Source organism: Tinamus guttatus, unplaced genomic scaffold (genome assembly GCF_059628265.1).
Source record: "Tinamus guttatus ecotype Peru unplaced genomic scaffold, ASM5962826v1 Tinamus_guttatus_pri_ptg000472l, whole genome shotgun sequence".
Classification (NCBI taxonomy): domain Eukaryota; kingdom Metazoa; phylum Chordata; class Aves; order Tinamiformes; family Tinamidae; genus Tinamus; species Tinamus guttatus.
Genome location: NW_028289006.1, coordinates 1,353,180 through 1,367,158, shown reverse-complemented (window position 1 = coordinate 1,367,158; position 13,979 = coordinate 1,353,180). Strand labels below are relative to the sequence as shown.

At 49.1% G+C, this 13,979-nt stretch overlaps 1 protein-coding gene across 1 annotated transcript; it reads left to right on the top strand.

The window, feature by feature from the left end:
• Positions 1-545: 545 nt before the first annotated feature.
• On the top strand, positions 546-12,178 carry NFAM1 (NFAT activating protein with ITAM motif 1). Its single transcript, XM_010213450.2, has 6 exons — positions 546-615; positions 2,293-2,631; positions 3,442-3,551; positions 5,676-5,777; positions 10,013-10,099; positions 11,898-12,178. The coding sequence occupies exons 1-6, from the start codon at positions 561-563 to the stop codon at positions 11,955-11,957; spliced, it is 753 nt and encodes a 250-aa protein (XP_010211752.1). The 5' UTR covers positions 546-560; the 3' UTR covers positions 11,958-12,178.
• Positions 12,179-13,979: the final 1,801 nt, after the last annotated feature.

Genomic DNA, 13,979 nt, shown 5'->3' with positions numbered 1-13,979 from the left:
AGGAAAACAAATCTGGGCACTATTACATTAAAAATGCCCAATATGCCCCTTTTAAGCTTGCCTGCTGTCCAAAAGTCAGTGGGATCGGTCACTACCTTTGACCTTGTTCACCTCAAATGACCTCATGAGCAAACTCCATCAGTCAATAGCACTTTTCTTTCCCCCCCGTATGTCATCCTGGAGGTTTGCAGTCACTGTGCAAGGCAGCAAAGTTTGCTTTAAGCGTGTGTGATATTTTCCGGTCACTGGAAGACAAAAGCTCTGCGCTGAGGAGCTCACAGCCTCATCTTTGGCCACCCGCTGGTAGGTGTAACACTGTCTAACAGCACAGAGAAATGAACCACGGTGCAGGGAGGAGTCTAACAGAAAAGCAGAAGAGGCTGCATCTGCCAGGAACAGCTTGCCAAAAGCAGTGTGTGTCCATTCCGCCTGGCCCTTTACAAACAGGAGGGGATCAAACAGCTTCACAGTTGTGGAAATACCTGACAAAACCCTATCTTTTTTTTTTTTCCTTTTGGATCTTCGTATCTGGCCAGTTTCTTGCAGCCTTTGACCCTATCATGGCCTCTAATCTAAAAGTCATCTTCCTGTTTCTTTGGTCGCTTCGGTACGGAGGTAAAAAAGCATTTTTTTTATTCCTTTTGTTTACTCTCACATTTGTTCATATTCGAGCATTTCCAGCTGCTATCTTTTGCTAATTTCCAGAGATCCCCTCCAGGAATTTGCACACTGCTGCTATTTCTGTCTTTTAAGCATTTCAAAGCTTATGGAGAGAGTCCTCAGAAAAGAGGGAACATGGGAGAAGGGTTGTATAACCTGAGTGAAATGGTTTGGCTGTTTCCCTGGGATGTTCTTCCCAAGCTCCTGGGACACTGTAAGAAGATAGATCTCTCCCCTGATGTCTTACTTCAGTGCTTTACAATGCCTTATTAAAAAAAAAAAAGCTATATTCATATATTCATGTATGTGCTGCTGGGTGGAGATGAGAAAGAGAAGGATGAATGATCATATCTGAGAAAATAAGGCGCAAAAGAGACAACCTGGGTTATCAAGCCAACAGTGCCCGCAGGACTCTCCATTACTTTCTTTTCATAATATGGTCCCCAGTCTGAACGGGACTGCGTTCGCAGTGAACACGCCTGTCTCTTAGGACTGTGTTGCGTGCCTATTGCTTTGCTAGCTAAGAACTCTTTGCTAGTGATATAACCTGGACTATCGCTTGCTCTCAGGCTGCTGTCCTTGGCTGTGTCATCTGTAGGGGTTTTGGCTTAACTGATGTTACTTTCTTGAGTCCTTTCTGGAGAGTGACCATACCTTCCCTCTGTTGTTCCACTGTTTTAAAAGACTGCTTCGGATAGACTGCCCCTTTAGTTGCTCTCTGCGGGTGTTAGGCCAGCTTCTAAATACATAGATCCAGACACACTCTTAGCTGCTTTTTTCCTTTTAGTAAACAAAATAGAGAGTGAATTACGGAGTTCTGTTCTATGCTTCTTCATACTCTCTTGTCACTGAGTTGCAGGATAGATTCACTTTCAGCACAACCATGTAAGCAAGGGCACCTGGAGGGCACGCTCTCCTGTCTCTCTGCCTGAGGTAGTCACACGTAGGTACTTAAAATCTGTGGCCCTCTGCAGATTGTTCCTGTGTGTGGCCTTTGGGCTTTCACTTTGCTGCCCATTTAGAGCAGCAAGAGTTTGGAGTGGTTAAGCTGTATCCTATTCTCAGAGTCCCAGTGCTGGCCTCCATGCAGAATATGCAATTTCCTTCCTCCCACTTCAGAAATACACAGCTCCACTGACCCTGCTGCTTGCATGCCAGACTTTCACTCACCCAAAGAGACCGCTCGTGCATGCGTACACACCCAAGCAGCAACCCGTGTTACAGAAATGGTCCAGCTAGTGTTTGTCTTGGAAAATCACTTTCCAGTCTCGCCAGCTGTAAATGTAGTCACACACTGCAAAATCTGTCCGCTTCCTGCTTCCCTTCTTGTCTTTCTGCACGCTGGTATTGTACAAAGGAGCTCACAGGGGAAAAGGGGAAGCCTGTGATTGCAACAGAGGAGCTCAGATCACATTGTGATTACCTAAGAGATGTGACAGATCAGGCAGGGCATGTGCTCTGCATCACTCATTCTCTGACAAGGGCCAACGCCACATGCTACAGCGTGGGTGCAGGTTCTTGAGCATATGCTTATATTTACCATGTGACTGCTGCTGGTGGCTTTGGGGCAACACAAGTTTTATCCGACTTACAGTGTTGTCAGGTGGCTGCTAACAAGTATCACTCTTGCAGGGGGACAGGTCAGTGTACAGCAGAGACCTCCAATCCAGGTTGCGCTGCTCAGGGAAACAATATCCATCCCCTGCGAGGTGACCTTCCCATACATCATGAAATACACCAAATTTTCAATCTGCTATTACTGGATTAACTCAGTGGGCAAGAAAACATTCATCGATAGAAAGGTATTAGACATACCCATCCCTCCTGGAGAAGAAAACAAGACTACTACCCGATCTTACAGTCACAAAACCATGCCACTTGAAAGCACCTCTTTTACTGGCACGTATTACTGTGAGGTCATATGGGATGACACTGTGAAAATGGGAGCGGGAGTATTTGTCCTTGCCACAGGTAAGTGGAAAAAAAAAGGAAAGGAAGAATGACTGGTTAAAATTCAACTGCATCTTGCTGTGAAAAGATCGTATTTGCTCTTCTTTTTCTCTACCCAAATAAGCCATGGAGTCAGGTGGGAGCAATAATAGTGTCTGATGCTTAATGCCATCAGAGATCATGCGCTTTACACTGGGTCGCTGTGCCACAATTCCCATGTCACACATGGGAGTATAAAGGTGCAGTTGTTTATATCTGCCCTGAAGCAGCCTGTTGGGAACACCAGGCTGAAAACCAGGGTCTAAGCAGGGACCCTGGGCCCAGGTTCAGAGGGTGCTTTTAGTGGCAGTGTCCTGGCAGACCACAATGTGGTCTGGACTTCTTAGAAAGGGTGAATGTGAAGAGCTGTGATCGAAGAGCTTTGCCACACTGGTCAGGGGGCGCTGGCAGTGCCCACCCGGCTAGACTGCGTGGCCTCTGTACTCCCCACCACCTGTTTTTGCCACCTATCACTAGACTTTTGCCAGGCTCTCACTACCACCTTTTGTGGCTCCCATATTCACTTCACCTCCCTTTAAACTAATACATAGAGTCTAGCTGCAAAAAAAAATAAAGTCTAGCTGCTAATACCCTGTCTCCTTTGTGTGATTCTCCATCTGCTCCCTACTCTCTAGCTCAGTCAGACTCCGTTTTTGTTTAGAAGCATGTGTGCATTTGTGGTCACCTCCTCTTCACTGGTTCTGTATTTTATCTCATGACTTCTAGACAGAATTAAAAATGCAACTTACTTCCACTTATGTTGTGAATCTTTTGCCTTTTTTTTCCCCACAGATGCAGTTTACATACAGACCTCTTACAGGTGGGAAATTCTCCTTACATTTACCACTATCTTTGCTGCACTGAGCATCACTGGAACAGGTCTGCTACTGTGGAAAAGAAAGGCAAGTTACTACCAAATGAAAGGCAATATCTCACGTGATCTGTTCTAGGAATTTATTTCACTTGCCTCTAACTTGTCCAAACTGGAACTCCCCGTGCTGAAATTTTCCATGCTGAGTGCCTCCTTCAGGTTTATTTTCTTTTTTTAAGTCTTTTTGAGAAAAAAAATACAGAAAGACAAAACAAGACATTGATTTGTCCATTTGCACGGGGACTGCGTTTCCTCGCAGTGCCAGCCTCGCAGGCAGTGTCCTGCCATCCCAACTGTCCCAGTCCGTTGCATCACTGGTAGGGATAAGGGAAGGACAGGATTTTTCCTGTATCTAATCCTCCTTCAAGATAGGGGTTACTCTAGTGCCAGGGACATGATCTGTTTGCAGGGAGACTGTGCAGCGCCTTTCTGAGCCATGGCTTGGGTACCACAAGAGAAACCAGTCTGAAGAGTGGAGAAGGTGGTCACTAGAGGCTTGGGCCGTTGTTTGTCACAGGAAGCATTAAGAGACAGGGTGAGAGGCAAAAGCTAAGAAAAGGATCGCAGTGCAGCCTGCATGGGTATGCCAACTAACTGGAAAAAAAGAGTGAGACAAAGGCCTGAGGAGGAAGCTGCTCCTGTTGACTCTGCTTTGAGCAGCGGGTAGGACTAGATGATGGGCAGAGGTGCCTCCAACCTCAGTCATTCTGTGATTACTTTAGCCTGGAAAGCACTAGAGCTTGGACAAGGGTGTTAAGACTGGAGGGAGAAGGATCCACAGCAGAGCAGACCAGCAGCACAGACTGGGACCAGCTGGGTAAGGTTGTGGAGTTTGGGATGAACTGCTGAGCACAAACCAGAGGTGTGAAGGAGAGGATGTGGAGCATGGAAGGGAAAAGAGTGGGGCTGGGAGGTTTGTATGAGACAAGACCCCGTGGAAAAAAATGAGAAATAGCGACACTGAAATCCCTCTTGTCTGGGCAAAACCTATTGCTTCTCGTGCTGCCCCAAGCTTTCAATAGAGTATCCTTTGCACCCTTACATAGATCTCCAGACCAGCTTAAATAAACCTGGTGTCTTTTAGAACTGAACTGGGGGGTTTTGTTTTCTAGGTATCGTATCTCCACTGCTTATTCTTTCGAGCTGCTTTCTGCCACCACAGCAGCAACCCCCCTGCTGGTGTTTTACATGGGGCAGTGCCCTGACTGCAGGAGCGAGGCGCTTCGTGGCACTTGCCATCAAGCATCATGGTACTGCAAACCAAATGGCAGAAGTTGGCAGCCTTGCTGAGCTGCTCCTCGCCAGACACTTCTCACCTTGCAGGCGGTTAGATGGAGGGGGAAGGAGCACAGGCAGCAAAGTGACTCGGTTGGAAACAAGCCCCCGTCTCTGCTTGCCTAGGGAGCATCTCCATGGGGATGAGGAGGGAGGCTCTGTCATGACTTGTTGACTGACATCGCTAGGTTTTGAGGTGCATCAGCAAGTCTCGGACCTCCGGGCTCTCTTTGGGGCCTGGAGAGTCAATGCAGCCATTACATGTGCCCTCCTGCAGAACAGAGCACATATTTCTCACCACATCTTGCTCAGACCTGCTGATTTTAAAATGTTTATCTTTAAGAGAAGTTATTTAGCATCCTCCTTAGTTACTAATGGACTAGAAAGCAGTTTGTCGTTTTCATGTGATGTGAATATAATCATCTCACTTCTTTCTGAATTAGAACAAAGATGCTTAGTACAGCCTTCTGCCTTGCCTGCCTGTTCTGCTTGCAGAGCAGGACTCATCCTTATCCAGGTGTGAATGGAGCATGTTCAGGGAAAACTTAGCCAATGCAAGAAATGTTTCAGGGCAAAAGACCTTCTTCCTTCAAAGACGTTGGACTTGCATGCTAGGGCGCCATAGACTGTATGTTGCCATTAATGCTCATGTCTTGCTTTTCTCTACTCGGGGCAGCACCAACAGCTTCCTAGACAAGTCCTGAGCAAAGTGACTGCTTTTGCCTCTGTGCATTTCCGCTCACGCTCTGAGCAGAGGGCTGCTTTACCGCTCTTCCTGCATCAGTGCTGTGCGTGGCTGGGTCTCGTGTCACTTGACATTCATTCCAAGGGGGAGATGGTGGTTTTCCCCAAGTCTTGTTTGTTGTCTTGTCCCAAGCAGGTGCTGTGTCCTGGAAGGAACCGGCTCCTAAATATCTTGGGACACAATGTGGAAACGCAGCCCCCTTCACCCAACCCCGCACCAGCTACTCCCATCTATGACGTGAGTATGAAAATCACCCTCCATCCCTTGTGTTCGCCTCACTGTACAGCCCTTCATCTCCTTGGCCTGCCGTGGTGCAGACAGGATAATATAACGTCAGTATTTGAAGCAAGTAATAATTGTATAGTGGCCTACTACTGGTGACTCTAATCCTGTGCTCTGCCCTGTTTGGCTGCAGGACTGCCCATGTTGCAGCGCTCCATCCCCACCGCACTGGTGTCCCCGCCAGTGTCAAAACCTCAGTCCCTGCCCCAGCTGCTGCGGGTAGGCAGCACCTTCCCTGTGCCGGCAGCGTGCCAAGCGAGTGGCAAGTGCAGGGCCATCCAGGGCTCCAGGGGCACGGAGAGGGCTCTCCCGAGGCCAGGAAGGAAGAGATGTGTCCCAGCCTCACGTCATACTGTGCAGTGCCTCGAGGACACATCCTTTCCAGCTGGAGAGTGATGGCTCAGGCACAGGGCAGGGAGAGGTGTTCTCCCTCAATTACCCAAGCTGTTTAAAACTTATGCTCGTTTTCCCAGAGTTTCAGCAGCACTGAGACACTTAGCAGGATTGTGGCCTTCACTGGTGTCAGTGTCTTGGACCACTGAAGTCCAAGGACTGCAGGAAAAAGAAGTGAGTCTCTGTTTTGGAGCATTTCCCTTTTCATTGCTTGGAATTCAGACAATCTCCTTTTTCCATTCCCCAGGCTGGGGAACCACGACTGTTTCCACCACTGGAGCCCAGTAGCAGCAGTGCCGTAGGTAACAGGGTTGGAGGGCCTCTCCTGAAATGCCTGCCCAAGACTTCAGTTACCTCAAGTAACCATGACCTCTAATCCTATTTACAACCCATCCAGCTCCGTTTAAAATGGATTCTTTTTCTCTCCTTTTCCTCCCATGAGAGAGCTGCTCCACTAAGAAGGGAAGGATAGTTTTTTTTTTTTTTTTGAAATGGTCTGTGGGACAAGTGAGGAGGGATAGAATGAAAGTGAGCAGAGGGGAATATTAGGAAACCTCTCTGTGAGGTCTATAAGGGCTGGAAAAACCTCTCCAAGGAAAACCTCTAAGCTCTCCTGCATGAATCATTTAAACTAAACAAAGCAAAGCTCTGGAGAACGCGCCACAGAGAGGAGCAGAGCCCTGCCAGGCTGCCGGGGAGATCTGATAGGGGGCAGATGGAACAAAAGGATGGGCCTGCCCCCTTCTTACTTGATGGGTGGGAGGCACTGTTGTGTTGTCCTTACATTTTTGGCATAGAGGTTTAAGAAAAAGCACGATATATCATATGGGATGTGTTTATTGCAAGTAAAAAGCAATGCTTTGGGTAAAGGGGGTTGCAGGTTATAAACCTTTTCATTTGTATTAAGTAATTTATTTTTAATTCAGGCTTTTAAAAATCAGAATGGGTAGTTCCCTGCTGAAGTGGATGATTTCTGCAAGGAGACAAAAAAAAAATCAAATCCATTTCTCGCTCAGTCGGCCTCGTCATGCATCCTTAGCTCCATCTTAATTACATGTTTCATCATGTTGTTCTGTTCAGGAGGCCTCCACTAAGGCTAATATAACGCGCCGGCAGAGCCAGCCTCAGCCACAAGCAGCGCCAGCAGCCAGCTGGCCCCGGTGCTCGCAGCACCCCCGGTGCTGCCCCGTCACCCCGTGCCAGGCTCGAGGCCAGCCCGGTGCGCGGGGCAGGCATCTCACCCCTCCGTGGCTCTGCAGAGCAGCAGGCGGCACCGCGCGGACTGTGGGCACCAGCCGCGCACCGGGGGCTCCTGCCAAGCAACTGCTGCCAGAGCGTGGGCAGAGCGGGGCGGCGGGTGGGGAGCTGCGAGCGCACGCGGCGTGATGCGGTGGCCAAATCCCAGGGCAGGGAGGAGGAGGGCCCTGGCACAGAGACTCTGTGTTGGAGAGACCCTCTAGGTGGGTGAATGAACAGACCTCCCCATGGCCAGGAGGAGTTGCTTAATCCATGGGGAGGGCAGAAATCCAGAGTCAGCAGGCGGGCAAACTAAGGCAAGGAAAAAAGGATGGACAAGGGAGGAGTGACTCCAAGTGGGGAGATAAAGAGGGAAGTCAAAGATTAGGTGAAGGAACAGGAGGCCAGAGGGTGCCAGATGTGTTGCCTCTGGGGGAAAGCAGAAGAAAACGGACTGGGAATCAAAGCGAGGGCTTGGGGCTACTGGTGCAGCTCCCTAAACGGGCTGTGTTGTCTTGCCCACCATCCAGGCTCACCCCTGGCACAGGAAAGGTGTTGGCACCTTCTGTGAAGCCTCAGCTGCTGCATTTCCCTGGGAGTGAAAGCCTTTCCCAGCATCTCTTCCAGGTGCCGCAGCTTCCCTTGGAGTCCCTGGCAGCGGGTGCATGCAGCGAAAAGCAGCTCGGTGTGGTAAAAAGCCCCTGTAATAGGGGGGTTCGTGGGCACCCCCTTCCTTCCCGTAGGCCTCGTCGCCCCTGGCCATGGCAGAGCAGTGCTGTCTCGTCACACTGCTCAGGCCAACACGTGCGTTTGCCTGCATCTTCCAGTGGAGCTGCCTGGTTAATGAGCTCTTTGGAAACAGCAGTGTGAGCGCTCCGCTCGATCTGCTTTATACTTCAAACAAGACTTTTTTTTTCTCAAGCAGCAAGCAGAGCTCCCGCAGTGCAGGCGGGTTGCAGAATGCACACGCTTCTCCCAGGGCGAGGAAGATGAGGAGGTCACCCTGGGATGGAAAGGCCGAGAGGAGGGCAGCTTGTTGCCTCTGCTGTGATGGCAGCAGGTGGTCAGTGACCGAGGAAAGTAATTTGTCTCCAAAGGGCAGTTGGAGGCCAACTGGCCTGTGATTCAGCAGCGTTGCCAGTAGCCTCTGTGCGAAGAGGGCTGGCAGAGCAAGGGAATCTTGTTTTGGAGGCTAAGCACCAAAAGGCCGTTCCCGGCTCGCAAGTGGCTGCAGGCCGGAGCCAGGGAAGAGGCTGCCGTCGTGACAAGGGGAAACATAGTTGGGAACCGAAAATGAGGAAAGTGAAATGGGATCTTCTGTGTGCGCCTGCATGCATGCAGATAGTTGGGAACCCCTGCTCCACACGAGCGGGGTGTTGGGAAGGGGAAGTGGACACATGAATTAATATGACTGTTTGCTCTCAGAGCAGGCAAGGGGGGATGGCGGAGCCACACTCAGTCCCCATCTCAACACCTCGCTTCACTTCCAAGTGCCGTTTCCATAACGCTGTTCCTCCATCATGTCGTCTTCTTTGAACAGCAATCCTGCTGGCTCCCATCCTGAAAGATGTGGAGTGTTTGCAGCTCCCAATGCAATGATGATGCCGGGGTACTGAGCAGCCCTGGAATCAAGCCCCGTAGTAGCTGCTCATCCTCCTCCCTGTATCAGGGAGCGCTTTGCGAGCTCTCCGCTAATACCCCTCTTGCAGCCGGAGCTCCTCCCATCTTCCCGTTGCCAGAGAAACAGCCACCTTGGCAACCTGCTGTCATCCTTGAAACACACATGGAAAAGTCTTCCTGATTGCTATGTTTGATCCTGCAGGCAGATCTGGAACATCACTCAAACTGACACACATCTTCAGTGACATGACTACCTGGGGGACCGACGGGTGCCTACACATGTGGGGTGTGCGTGGGTTTCACTGTGCAGCTGTGTGGGACTGCAGATATGTTTGTGGACCTGGGAGTGTATTGATTTTGTTATTACTATTACTATTATTCTTTCCTCCCCCTAAGAAGAAAGATGTGGCTTGAAAAAAAACAACAAAAAACAAAAACAGAAAAATATCCCACAAAACAGTAGTCAATAAACGGAAGACATGCTCCATGATAGCCCTTCCACTTGGAATAACCAAGGGCAAGAGCTGGTGGGTGACATGCACCCAGTTTTGGGCCTTGCTGAGCGTTGCCTGTTACCCCCAGTCCCCATGGTGCTGAGTCTCAGCTTGGGAGGTGGAGAGGTCCTTACTCTGTGTTCTGGGCAGGTTTGAAGTGGAAGGTGGCAGGGGAATTGGTCTCCACTGCCTTACCCAGAGCAGGTAACAGCAAACACTGTCAGTGTGTTCCAGGGAGAGAAAGACAGTGGAGCTGCCCTCTAAACATTTCAGGGGAGGGAAAAAAAATGTTTTTCAGCCAAGTTCAGGCCAGGATTTTCCACATTCTGGAGACCTCTGGAGTTCTTCACAACTGTCGGGCACCAGATGGGGAACAACCCAGTGGGCAATGAGGTGTGCTTAGACCCAAGTATTTTACTTGACCCCTGCTTCCCTTTCCCTCCGCAGTGCCTGGATTCTCAGCAAGTTGATGTCTATTCAGTTCTTGAGAGCAAGACAGCTGAGCCATCGTGCAGCAGGAGCACCCCGGCGCAGGTGAGGGTTGGGGCGCCGCTCCCGCAGGATTCCCTCATGCACAGGGCACATGAGGGGAACCCCACAGAGTCCCCATGGCCCCGGCAGGCAGCGGGTCCGGCATTTGCTTCACCCCTCGCAGCCCCATGGAACGGGGCGGATGGGACACGGCTCCTGCCCAGAGCTGGGCTGCACGTGCATCCACACACGTGTCTGCCTCCTCGGCCAAGTGCACGTTCCTGCAGCACCAGCGTTTCTGGAAACCCTGGCTCTGGGCAGAAGCTTTGGCGAAGGATGGACCCTGAAGGATGTTGGGAGGTGTGGGGGCTGTTCCCTCCTGGTGGCACAGACCTTTAGGGGGAGCTGAGCGGCTGCGGGCCCCGCTGCTGCCCTTCCCCACTTATCGACACAGACGAATGGTCCTACAGAGTGGGGAGGTTGGTGCACTGGGGCAGAGCCTGCAGACAGGTTTGCTCTTACAGAGCGTGGCTACTCTAAAGCACCTGAGACATGTTTCACTCTAACAGACAATCGGATGGTCTGAACAGAGGCTGGGCTGACATAATCCTTGTCGGTTCTGGCAACAGAAAAAGGCAGGGTAGCTACACTCCAGCCTTGGATCTTCTACCTGGGCTGGGAATTGTTATGAGTTAGAGACAAAGAACTAAATTCACTCAAGTGAAAGTTGCTGCAACTCTGAACAGGCAGCTGCAGGTCACCTGTGGGGCTGTATGAAGCAGACCTGAGGTGCGCAGAGCCCTGTACCCTCTGGCAAGCACTAGCTGCATAGGGCACCCCAGGAAACATTTCCTTCCTGTCCTCAGAACTTAGTTGCTCACTTCCCCTCCAGAACTCTTTGCTTAAAAAAATATACATTATTCTGATGTTGGGCGTTCCTGAAAAATGACTTCTGCTTCCTACCACCAGTGTTCTGCTGCAGAGACTCCCCAGGTTAACGTTTAGGAAAAGGTGGTCAGAAGTCAAGGGGCTGCTTCTGTGTCAGAGCTATTTGCCATGTCTTCGGCTCCCAAGGCCAGTGTCATCCTGCAATTACTGCTGTGCCACCACAGCAGTAGCAGCAGAGGCAGTGGCAAGTATCTGATTACTGCAGCTGATTACTGAGGGGAAGGATGTGTCCTATGTCCCAGGGCATCTTCTGCTTTGGAGAATAGAGTACTCCAGAGCACCTGGAGCGGGAGCGTTTGCGTGCTATCTTACCAGACAGCAACAGGTGAAACCTTTGGTGTCTCCGCATACTTTGGAGATGCCGGCACTGAGCGCTTTTGTAAAACGTTTCCCTTCAGTGGTGGCAACAGAGAAAATGCTAGTGTAGGTAGGGCTTCCTTCACCCCGTGGCATTTCAGCGGCTTGCTGCGTAACCTTGCTTACAGCAGGCCTGTGCCACACAGCGCTTAAAATATCAGTCTGTCAGCGCCTTGTCTACACAAGGAAGGGCTGTGAGGAATAGACTCAACTGCTGAAGAAACAGGATTGAGGAGGTCAGGGAATTCCTCCTTCACAGAATCCAAAGTGATTTATTTTTTCACCAAGTCCAATCCACCCTCCCCTCCCTGTCTGACAGCTTTTTGGGGGAAGAGTGACAAGCAAAGGAGGCATCTTTATCCCTTGGGCTGGATTAGTCACGTTCGTCTCTGTTGGAGCAGCATTTCGCGGTGCAGTGGCTTCCACTTCAACAGATCACTTATAGCCATTTCAAACAGAACAAACGTCAGTGCCTGCTTATTAAGAATTAATTAATCTTCTTTTGAATAATTTTCTATCTCCTTTTTTTTTTCTTCTTCTTTTCATCATTCTATAGACACCTAAGAAGCAAGAAACTCCAGAAGAATCCTGTGATACATTGTATGAGAATATCTAACAGGAAAAAAAAACTGACCCTGTGTGGACCAGACATCTTTCTGTAAGACAGAACTACTCTCTTACATCCTCAGTTCTCTGCAAAGACCCACAATGACTGCAGGGCACAGCCCCGGGGACTTCTGAATCCCTGGCTCCCTCTAAACTGCCCTTCATTAACAACCGAATACAGCTGTTCAGATCCCGCTGGGGCTCAGTCTGTGTTGACACAGCACAGCTATTTTGCAGCAAAGCCATTTGATGGAAAAGATGTTTTTGTCAAGCATTCACACGCTGTGACTTAAAAACTGGTGCATATGGGATCTGTGCAGGTTTCTCTCACCTGACCTGGTTGAAATACTTGAAACCTGATCATCTGTAAGTGCTACCGCAGTCCAGAGACCTCCCTGCTTCCTGACCTGTCCTTCCAGTCCTGACCCGCAGCAGTCCATCTGATCCTGTGCCCAACGGCTATTCCTGGCACAGCCATCAGGGCTTCACACATAGTTTAACCAAGATCCAAGTGTCCACCTGCCTGTTTTTCCTTTCCTGGAATCCCTGTGGTGAAACATGCTTTCCCATAATCTGCTAATCCCATCAAGTAGTCACAGATGCCTGCTGTGAGCATACCCAGCCGACTCAAATTGGTGCCTCCGAGTAAATGCTTTCCCTTCAGCAATAGCAGCAGTGCGCGGTGAGGAATGGATGTATGAACAGAGATAAAGCTGCAGAAAAAAAGAAGGCAGAGGAAATATCCCTGACTGGGGACATGTGTCAGTGCCCTTTCCAGAACAAAGTCCTTGGAGGCAGGAACCCAAGGAAACTCCCTCACTGGGGTTGCATAAACCAAATGATTCTGGGGCCAAGTTCCAGCCCAGAGAAGCTGCTGTTGAGCTCCTTGACTTCCTGGACTTCTGGGCAACAGACATTGTTATCTCTAGGGATCTTGCCTGCTCAGTAGCAGCAGAGATAGTATCTCTGCCCCACTAGAATCAATGGGTTTGTCTTTGGCTTCATATGGCCAATGTTTCCCAAGAAAGGTCCCTTTTTTTTTCCCCACTTCCAGCATTCGGCTGGATAGATCAGTTCTGGAACTCTCAATTATTGAGGCGAGGCTGGAGGCCCCACGTGTGCTTCTTCTCTTCACCCTCTCCTCTTCCCTGTCAGCTGGAACTCGCCTACCACCCACCATTTGTGCTGGTGCCTGTTTTAGTTCTGTTAGGGAAGACGTTATGTTAAATATCCGTGTAACGTGATCAAACCAGCAGATCAAAAAGCCAAGGCTGTTTTATCTCAGTTTAAAAAACAACAACAAAATATCAACCAAACAAGACCAACCCCAAATAAGAATATGTAGCATAACCTGAGAGGGATCACAGAAAGCTCTTTAAAGAAAAAGATCAAATTAAAACTGAGCTGCAGGGTCATAGGACCCTCTCTGGTTGAAGATAATGTTGCTATGCATCAGAGATAGAGGCTATGGAAAATATCTCCGGGGCCTCCAACCTTCCTATACTATGTTTAAAGACATAATCCGCTTATTGCTTTGCTCTTTTTATTAGAAGAGATTTCAAACATGGAATTTGGACTTTCTTTAACCACAGGAAAATGCTTTTTCTCTTTCCAGTGTTGAGGAATTTATTGCAGAAAGAGCAATGAATAGACAGCATGGCATATTAGATCCATTTTCTATTTCTTAAATGATTATGATAATTTTAAATAAGTATTTTTGAATTTAGTGTTTATTAATATGACCAGAGGAGCATAAATTGGGAGAAAATGTTTGTGTTCCCCAAAGGATTTATGGAGGCTGGCGCAGGTATAACAATTACTTTCCTTAGCCAATGTGAAAATGGTGGAGGTGAATTATGAATATATTGCAATATTGCAATTAAATATTGAGAAAAAGGTGATGAATTAGATGAAGAATTAAAAACTTTCAAACTAATACTGCTTTGAGAAGTTTTTCTGTGTTGCATTTTTGATTTTATAAATGCTAAAAATAACAGGCAGTACTGGAAATACCAGGCCAAGGATCTCACTT